The sequence below is a fragment of the Nerophis ophidion genome, linkage group LG04, assembly GCF_033978795.1.
Source record: "Nerophis ophidion isolate RoL-2023_Sa linkage group LG04, RoL_Noph_v1.0, whole genome shotgun sequence".
Lineage (NCBI taxonomy): Eukaryota > Metazoa > Chordata > Actinopteri > Syngnathiformes > Syngnathidae > Nerophis > Nerophis ophidion.
In genome coordinates, this window is record NC_084614.1 from 28,103,509 (window position 1) to 28,113,798 (window position 10,290).

Below are 10,290 nucleotides of genomic sequence, written 5' to 3' on the forward strand. Positions count from 1 at the left end.
AGTTACAAGCAAAAGGCACAAACTGTTTTTGTGGCAATAAGTGTGCAGCTTGTCTGTCATGTTTGGGGTGTTTTGTGGCAGTGCTCACCTTTATTTGTAGTGTGTCGTTTCATTCATTCTTTGTCTATACCGCTTGTCCTCATCACAGTCATAGGTTTGCTGGAGCCTCTTCCATCTGACTTGAGTCAACGCTTGACTGTTGCTCATTTCAAAGGGTATATTAGATTTTTTTTTAATCTTTCATTTTCCCACTAAACTAGAAATGGATGGGCTTTTCTGGAAATTCCTACACCTTCCAATACAATACTGTCCTTAAAATGGCATCAAATGACGCTCAAACACAAGCCAGTTTTAAATCATGCAGTGGTGTCTTAAAGAGTAATAACAACATACACACATTGTTGGTATTTTTGAATAAAACTATATTGCTTGTATTTTCAAAGAACAGCACACTTTACGCAAGAGTACTAGCTGTTGCATTTCATGCGGAAAAAGAGATGCCCTGATCACTGGGGTCTTTGTCTACAACAGCGAGGTACATTACCGTATACCACCCTTCAAAATAAACTTGCCTTCCCAAAATCACTTAAGAAATTAGACCGAAAAATGTGGGGTTTTCTTCCTCATAGTAAGAGTGATTGAATGTGAGGATAAAGTAAGGCGAGGATGCAGGACTCCTTCACGACGACCTGTGAGCTGATTGGCTGAGAGGATCTGCTGTGGACAAAAATATGCATGCTAGCGCATACGCATGTGCAGGCTGTGTTTGGGTCCGTCCACCCGCTCCAACTTCTCAAAGTGTTTCCTAGCATTACGGATATTGATGAGGGTGGCTGCAGATGCTGTCAAGAAAAAACTAAGATGTAAAGATGTGTTTAACGGATGTGTGACGTTCATCATGCATTACTTACGAATAGACGGGTCTGACATGATGACCATGACATATGTGTTGGAGGTGAAGACGTCGATGAAGGCCGCAAAGTTGGAGTTTCTTACTTCCATGCTCTGGAACGAGGCCGCCAGTTTACTGAAATACAGAACAAATACTTGTAATTTTACATATATACAGTATGGAACTAGTAGAATGTAGAGCTGAATGGTTAATCAACAACGAATCGACATCAAGGTTTTAATTAGTGCATAACCGCAAGAGACGTTTTTTTTTCCTTCACCGCCACCGGCTTTTGAGCAACAGCCATGTTCGCCAAACTGAGCTGTTGAGCCTCGCATTTGTTCGTCTCTCGCTTCAAACAAGTTTACACACACAGGAAGCACAAACAGACAGCCCCCTACTACGACTCACGCCAGAGTAACAAAAATGAGGAGAAAACAAATGTTTCAAAAAAGCCATATGTCCCGTTGTGGTAACCTCTCAGCTTCAAATAGGATGGGCAATATGAACCAACCAACACGGACGAACGAGTGAGAATGCCGTGATGACATGACGTCAACGTCAGACCTCGTTTTACATATTCATTTAAGTGAAAATGTTTGCTTACAGAAATTAGTCCATTTTATTTTTTGTTCTTTTTTTTGTTTAGGACAACAACTACAGTACAATAGCAAAACATTCTACAGTAATGAAAAATTAAAGCTAATATCCTTTTAAATGGTTACTTGCATTATTATATATTATGATTACTTTACATTATAAACACTGTATAGTAGTTAATTATTTCTTCAGTTAAAGAGCATGATGTAGACAAAACCTCCGAGTCAGTTTGCGTAATGGCAAATATTTTTTAAAGTAATTTATTATATATTGTTTTAATGGGTAGCACCCTGACAGAAGAATATGTTAATTGACAGTCTAAACATAACATGTAACTTCAACGTAACTTCACTTGTTATTTTCGCATTTTTATGCATAAAAACATAAAAATCGCAAATCAATTCCCAATCGCAATTTTGGAGAGAAAAATCATAATTAGGCTTATTCTTAAAATTGTGCAGCCTTAATAGAATGTCACTCAGACGTCCACCAAGTCAGAACAATCCTGTTCATATGATTGGGTGGCAGTATTACAAAGCATTACACACACACAAACAAACACACTCACACACACACACACACACACACACACACACAGCAAGTTTTTTTCACTGCTGCTCCATTTGTTGGATCTGCTGGGTAAGTACCTGATTTAACCCTTAAGTAAACTTCACACTTAAAGGGGAACTGCGTCTTTTTGGGGGAATTATCCAGTCCATATTTGAGACGAAAACACATGGCTTTCTTTGTTCTGTGCTTTCTAAATAGAGATAAACTGCTAGAAAAAGGAAAAAACTAGTAATCTATTGCGCCAATAAAACTTCCAACAACACTCCATTGACATGCCGTGCGTGACCTGAATATTAACCAAGCTATGCGACAATGTAAGAACTAACACAGAGGAACTACTTTTCTGGCGTAGTGATACATTGCCTTGCTCCTCACTTACAATAGAATGCGATAGGACAACAATTTGTACTGACTGAGAAACAATAATCCTATGAATGAGCTCATATTCCATTATTTTGTTTGTATTCGGCTAGTTCGACTGTGTATACAGCTGTGATATCAAGAGAAGTGTGCGTCATCTACCAGAACCAATATCATGGTGATTTTCTCGGTAGACAGTTGTCTGCCTGGTCCAGCTGGTATGTTTCAGTTGATGTTGGTTGGATGGAAAACAGTTTCTTCCACTGCAGGGTTTGTTAGCGCAAATAATTTTTCAGTGTCCTCTCCGCCAGAATCTAGACGCATTTTCATTAACACTGTATGTCGCCAATTTCTGTCGGCATGGCTTGACAAGCTCCACATTTACAACACCAAGTCATGCCGACTCTCTCGTTTAAGATCCCTATTTGTCCCAAAATGATTGTTTCTTACGAAGTCTGTGGTAACAAACACAGAACACTCTTGATTTTGTTGACGAAAGTATAGTTTGCTGCTATCCGCTTTGTGAAATATATGCACCCAGGATAGAAATTCACTAATGTTTGAATGCACCAAAGTACTGCAAATATTACATGTTATTTGCTATTATATACTGTATATAAAATGTTGGAGGTTTTTAGAGGGAATTATATGCGGAATAAATCAATTACCTGCATTGTGAACAGCCTCTTGCTAGCAGTTTTTTACTATTTAGAATGCACAGAAAATGGAACGACACATGTGTTCTTGTCTCACATACGAAGGTTGGATAATGGGCAAAATTCCCCCCAAAAAGTGCAGATCCACTTTAAGTGAAAATTATTTGTGTGTCTTACATTTCAGCTTTGTTTTATAGGTGGAAAACCCAAAAAGTTATTATTAGTGTTTCTAGTGCAGTCCTTCATTTTATTGTTAAACTATGCCATCTTCTGGTCCAATACAAAAAAAAAAAATAGCTATATTGGTATAGCACCAAGATATTAAAAAAATAGCAGTTGTGCCACTAATTGCTAGCTATCAACTAGTCCGCAAATTGCTAGCTGGCAAATGGTGCGTTAATCACAAGCTGAAAACTAAAGAGCTAATCGCTAGCTGAAAACTACACCACTAATTGCTAGCCAGCAAATAGACAGCAAATCGCTAGCTAGAAACTGGTGCACTAATCGTTAGCTATCTTGAATACTAACATGAATACAATAATATAATTGTCTTATGTTATCATTTTAAAAAGGTACGGTGAGTAGGGTGTCCATGAAAATGCTATTTATAAACACTACAGTGTATTGGGTTGATGTTATTGTGTATTTAAAAACATTTCAACTTAACATACAGTATATTAAAAATTCCAATCAGCTAATTATTTTTACAAACCTCACCCTGGTGTCATGGACCAACTGTCGAAGACCTCAGATCTACACTGCATGAAAAAGATGTTCAAAATTTGCACATTTCTTTACTTAATCTGCACTGTTAGCTATAGCTAAATGAAAACGGGGGAGCAGGTAATGCGTCAAACAACAAAAAAACTCTAATGATTCCCTCGCTCAGCCAGCGACCTTCACTGTAACACAGGTGCTAAACAAAGACGCACGAGTGCTGAATGAAGCCTGTGAGCTACACAGACTCTCTGGTATTCGACACCCAGAGTTTCAATGACACACGAGTGCTGGATGAACAAGCTTCACATGGACTCACAGATATTTGAATCCTGTGTGTTTCACTGACACACGAGTAGAGATGGGTAGCTTTCACATTTGAATTGATACCGTAATAAACGGTACCAATTTGTACACTTTGGATCACTGGAGGCTTACTTCAGGTTACAGAGTTTTCTATCAGGCTGACTTGCTTTGTTGGTATGGAAAACTGTAACATTAACTAGAGGCAATTAAGCTCGAGTCCACTCAAGAGGTAATGTTCCTCGTTTTTTTACCTACAAAGTGCGCAGCATTATTTTGTGTGGGTGTTATTTAAATATAGCACAAATAACATGTTTTTAAAAGGGGTATTAGATTCACTCGAACGAACGACTCACAAGAACTTGAGTCGGTATAGTAAATACACATACAGTGCATCCGGAAAATATTCACAGCACTTCACTTTTTCCACATTTTGTTATGTTACAGCCATATTCTAAAGTAGAATACGTTGTTATTGTTGTCCTCAAAATTCCACACACAATTCCCCATAATGTGAAGTTTTTTTTATTTAATTTATGCAAATGTATTACAAATAAAACACTAAACAAATCACATGTACATAAGTATTTACAGCCGCTGCTTAATACTTTGTTGATGCACCTTTAGCAACAATTAAGACTCAAGCATTTACGAATATGATGCCAAAACCTTTGCACACTTATCTTTGGGCAGTTTTCCCCATTCCTCCTTGTCCCCAAACACCCATCAGATTGGATAGTTAACTTAAAGTACCAATGATTGTCACACACACTAGGTGTGATGATATTTGTCCTCTGCATTTGACCCATCCCCTTGGTCACCCCCTGGGAAGTGAGGGGAGCAGTGGGCAGCACCCGGGAATCATTTATGGTGATTAAACCCCCAATTCCAACCATTGATGCTGAGTGCCAAGCAGGGAGGTAATTGGTCCCGTTTTTTATAGTCTTTGGTATGACTCGGCCGAGGTTTGAACTCACAACCTACCGATCTCAGGGCGGACACTCTAACCACTAGGCCACTGAGTAGGATAGGAAGTGTTGCAGCATTTATCCTAGTCCAGTTAGGGAGGTGACCAAGAACCCAATGCTCTCACTCTGTCAGAGCTACAGCATTCTTCTTTGGAAAGAGGAGAACCTTCCAGAAGGACAACCATCTCTGCAGCAAACCACCCGTCAGGCCTGTATGGTATAGTGATCAGTTGGAAGCCATTTTTTGGTAAAAATGTTTGCCAAAATGCACCCGACAGACTCTTAGACCATGAGGAACGTTCTGCTCTGATGAGACAAAGATTGAACTCTTTGGCGTGAATGCCAGGCATCATGTTTGGAGGAAACCAGGCACCACTTATCACCAGGCTAATACATTCTCTACAGTGAAACACGGTGGTGGCAGCATCATGCTGTGGGCATGTTTTTTTAGCAGCAACAAGGAGAGTCAGGTTAGAAAGAAAGATGAATGCAGCAATGTACAGAAACATCCTGGACTAAGACCAACACTTCTCACCCAATCTGATGGATCTTGAGAGGTGCTTAAAAGAGGAATGGGCAAAGATAGGTGTGCCCAGCTTGTGGCATCAACAAAGTATTGCGCAAATGCTATGAATACTTATGTTCTTGTAATTTTTTTTACTTTTAAAGAATTTGAAAAAAAAAAAAAAAAAAAATGTCATACTGTCATTTGGGGTATTGTCTTTATAAAAAAATGTCATACTGCCATTTGGGGTATTGTCTGTATAATTTTGAGGTTAAAATGAATGCATTCCATCTTGGAATAAGGCTGTAACATAACAAAACGTGGTCAAGTGAAGTGCTGTGAATACTTTCCGGATACACTGTGACAAACCATTTTACAACTCCTGATCACAACATAACATCTCGCCTTGCACTTTTTGTCCGTTCATTAAAAAGAAGTAAGCAGATGATGTGCACAGGAATAGATAGTTTTGCTCCATTAACTTACCTACAGCTTAGTTTGAATTGTTTGATAATGTTACTGATCTTCTCGAAGCGGTGAGCATCACGTTGCTCTTTACACTGGTAGTGGGAGATCACCTGCCATTTTAACACATCGCACACGAAGGAAGTAGAGATTAATATATGCATTAGAGTGCACGGACACCTTCTTTTGTAACAAACCTACCAGGAAAGTGGCTCTCTCAAAGAGAAGGACTTCATCTGCCTCGATAATCTGTGCAAAATTTGTCAGGTTTGTCTCCAGTTGCTGGACGTTTGGGATAAGCTGGTAAACTATGCTGGACCACGCCTGTGAAAATAGAGTTAAACAATATTCTCAGCACTTGTCAGGATTAAAAGAACCCAAAGCAACCAGATGAACATTTCACAAACAAGTTCTCTTTTTGTAATTTTGCTCCTGAAAATGAATATGGCAGTTATTTTCCATAATAAATATATTTTTTACAGTTTTTGAGTAATCGGTAGATAAATTACTGTACATGCACGCGATATGCCGCCCCTCTTGGTGTGATGTCATCTACAGAACTGGAGCCCATTTCCCCGCATGGACAGTGTGGATAAAGTAATGTAAAACTTATACTTTTAACACTTAGTAGCATGTTTTTGTCACCCTGGTTCACAATTACTTCAAGTTATAATCTTTAAAATGTTTGGCGCAAATTACATTCCTCTCACTTGGTCCGTCCCATTTTTGTTCGAGTTAATTTGACTGGAGCGGTCCATATTTTCCTCATACTCCACATTTGTCCCCATCATTTGGAAATGTATGCAGGCTGACCCATTCTTTCCTACTTGTATTGCTACAACCTTCAGCAATACATCTGGCAGACGTATATGATCATTCCTTCAAATTGTGCAAAAAGAACATGATTTTGAATGGATTTGCTATCAAAACAACTACTGTATTTCCTTGAATTGCCGCCGGGGCGCTAATTAATTTAAAACTTCTTCTCACTCCTGCGCTTACCAAAGGCCTGCGGTAAAAGTAAACATGCGCTAATTATTTTAAAACTTCTTCTCACTCCGGCACTTACCAAAGGCATGCAGTAAAAATTTGAGTGTGATGTAAGCTTGGACATTAAATCCTACTGAATAGCTCTTAATCTTCCTCCCTTCATGCGATTTCAAATTACCCGTATTGAAATCAGCCTCCTCCATTTTGAAAATGACGACAGGGGAAGTGTCACTCGTGACGTCACGAGTTTGACCAGGCGGTAATACTAAGCATGCGCTAATTATTTTGCGAAGCGGGTTTGACCCGGCAGTAATTCAAGGCGGGCGCATACTACTGTATATGCCCTGCGGCAATTCAAGGAAATACGGTATATGAAATTGCCTCCAGTCTTCTGTAGGTGATGTCAGCAGACTTATGCAGGCCTGCCCACATTTTGGAGAAAAGTGGCCAAAAATTGTGCTAAAAATTACAACAAAAAAAATCAAGCCTATAATCTCTACTGTGTATATTTTGGGGGGGAATTCTTCCTGTAGGCCTACTTTTTAGGTCCACAACTATGAAATAAGTGCCAATGTTGTCTGTCAGCATTAGAATGACCCTTTAATATCTAAAAGATAACAAATGTGGAAACAGTCAAAAAGGCCTACCTTGTACAAGGTCTCATCCCATATGGACGTCCTGAAGCATGTGCAGGCTAAAGGTCGGGAGAGTCTCTTTAAATCTTCCTCACGCTCTTTGAAAATCTGTAGAGCGGCAAAACACAATAACAGCATCAACACTTGTGCAAGTAAGATAAAGAGGTATTTTAAAATGATCTAAAAGAGTTGCATCAAGCTAAACAATTCAAACAGTGTGATTTAGTGAGTCGCTTAATGTCCTATCAGACTTGGATATGATTTTTACCATATTCAATTGCTTAAAAAGATAATTAGCATCAACTAAATTCCTTGTTACAATTTACAATAGCACTGCCTACACAGCAAAAGTCATCCAAACTTTTTTGATCAAAAGGAGTTAAGCAAAATTTCCTTTTTGTAGATATTAAAACAGTAATATTTGTCTTCAGAACCTGTGTATGACCAGCAAAAGTAAGAATAATCTATCATCTCCAGGGTTTCCCCCAGATTGCCAAAATTCCTGAGGTGGTGGGAGCGTGGCTAAGGGCATGGTCAATATGATGCTATTATACAATTTGCATAGTTCGCATTTATGCATATACAGTATTTTCTTTAGGCAAAAAAAAAATGTATACAAACATTTAAAACCAAACCATCCATCCATCCATCCATTTTCTACCGCTTATTCCCTTCCGGGGTAGCGGGGGGCGTTGGCGCCTATCTCAGCTACAATCGGGCGGAAGGCGGGGTACACCCTGGACAAGTCGCCATCTCATCGCAGGGCCAACACAGATAGACAGACAACATTCACACTCACATTCACACACTCGGGCCAATTTAGTGTTGCCAATGAACCTATCCCCAGGTGCATGTCTTTGGAAGTGGGAGGAAGCCGGAGTACCCGGAGGGAACCCACGCATTCACGGGGAGAACATGCAAACTCCACACAGAAAGATCCCGAGCCTGGATTTGAACCCAGGACTGCAGGACCTTCGTATTGTGAGGCAGACGCACTAACCCCTCTCCCACCGTGAAGCCCTAAAACCAAACCGGTAATATTATTATTTATAATTTGTTTCTTATATATTTTTGCTTGATTTTTCAATTGTTGCTGCTTTTATTGTACAGTGTATTTTGATTTGATTTTTTCAAGTTTATAGTGACTTTTACAATACTTTAAGTGACTTTTTCTTTATCAAAAACGACTTGCAACAAATCTAGCATTTTTTTCTGGTGTTACTGGAGATTGTAGAGTTGTTTATTTCTGTCGCTCCATGTCTGCGACACACAGAAAGAGCTGCAGCGGGCCTGTCATCACATTTGCTTCGCGCTGCCTTTAAAACTGCATTTTCTCTCCTTAAAAGCCGCCACTGCCCTCTTATTATTCACACATTGCCAATTTTGTAGATCGCTGTTTGCGGGCTACCACTATTAACTACATGTAGGGGAAACCCTGATCTCTCTAACTGGTTTGCTACACTTGACAGATGCGGCTCTCAAACGTTTTTTTCTGAAAGTCTGGGTTTTTATGACATCAAAATGACAAACCTGCTTCCACATGGACCACAGTGTTTATGTGCATCAGTTAACGGTAAAAAAACTAAGAAAGCAAGGACTTCGCTACACATCTAAAATAAAACACAGACCTCCGTCAACTATCCATCATTCAGCTACAGACATGAAGCTGGAGGTTCCTAGATCCAAATATAAGCAGTTTGGCGATCGGTGTGTAACTGGTCTCAGACTTTAGAACATAGCCAAACTACAGCTCTATTAGATATTTACATTTATTTAAGACTAAACGTAAGACCAATTGATTTAAAACTAGTACTTAACATTATGGTTACACTTTTTTATGAATTGTAAGTTGATTTTCCATTGTTTTATTATATATTTATTATGTGTTCTTGTTTTATACTTTGTCTTTCTTGCATTGTGGTACAGCACTTTGGGTCAGCTATAGCTGATGTAAGGGGCTTTACAAATGAAGTTTGTTTGATTGATTGATGAGGAAATTAAGTTTGATCATTTTCTGTAGCAAACCTAGCATGATGTTGCTATTTATTAAAATGTGACTATCGTTAACACTTAAGCTCACCTCGCTGTACTCCTGTTGCTATAATTTGTGTCCTCCTGTCCCACTCCTTAATGTTACATTGTTGAGTCTAATATATGTTTTTTGCAACATTGCAGCGTTTATGTACGTAAAAAGTAGGTAAAATGTACAATTATATTGACAGCGAAACACAGCTCATTAACATTAAAGCTAGAGACACTACTAAACTATCAATGCTCTCCTTGGATATCACAGAGATCATTATCCTTCATCTTACCAGGTCTCTCTGGTCCTCCTGCACCAGATCCATTTTGTGCACGAGACAGAACACTTTAGCGTCGGGGGAGTTCTGCAAGATGGCCTCCAGACACGACTGGTAGTAATGCATGTCTTTCTCTAGCTCGCGGCTCTCCACGTCAAATACATAAATAAGCACCTCCACGTTCCTGAAGATGTTGTCCCTCTGGCTGGTGAAGTAGTTCTCCATGAACGTGTCTTGCCTGGTGGGGTTGGGGAGATAGAAAACAATGTTTTTTTTTGTATCCCCAACTAAATATATTAGAAGGTGGCATCTTTAAAGCTGACTTTACC

At 39.2% G+C, this 10,290-nt stretch overlaps 1 protein-coding gene across 1 annotated transcript in view; it reads right to left on the minus strand.

Annotated features, from left to right (window-relative positions):
• Positions 1-398: 398 nt before the first annotated feature.
• Positions 399-10,290, minus strand: part of rraga (Ras-related GTP binding A) — a 10,139-nt gene continuing 247 nt past the window's right edge. The window contains exons 2-8 of the mRNA XM_061897776.1: position 10,290; positions 9,977-10,199; positions 7,674-7,769; positions 6,238-6,360; positions 6,058-6,149; positions 912-1,027; positions 399-842 (exon numbers count right to left, since the gene is read on the minus strand). The exon at position 10,290 is cut by the window's right edge and continues 66 nt beyond it. Of these exons, the coding sequence (XP_061753760.1) occupies positions 739-842; positions 912-1,027; positions 6,058-6,149; positions 6,238-6,360; positions 7,674-7,769; positions 9,977-10,199; position 10,290 (755 nt within the window). The 3' untranslated portion in view covers positions 399-738. The remainder of the gene's footprint in view (positions 843-911; positions 1,028-6,057; positions 6,150-6,237; positions 6,361-7,673; positions 7,770-9,976; positions 10,200-10,289) is intronic.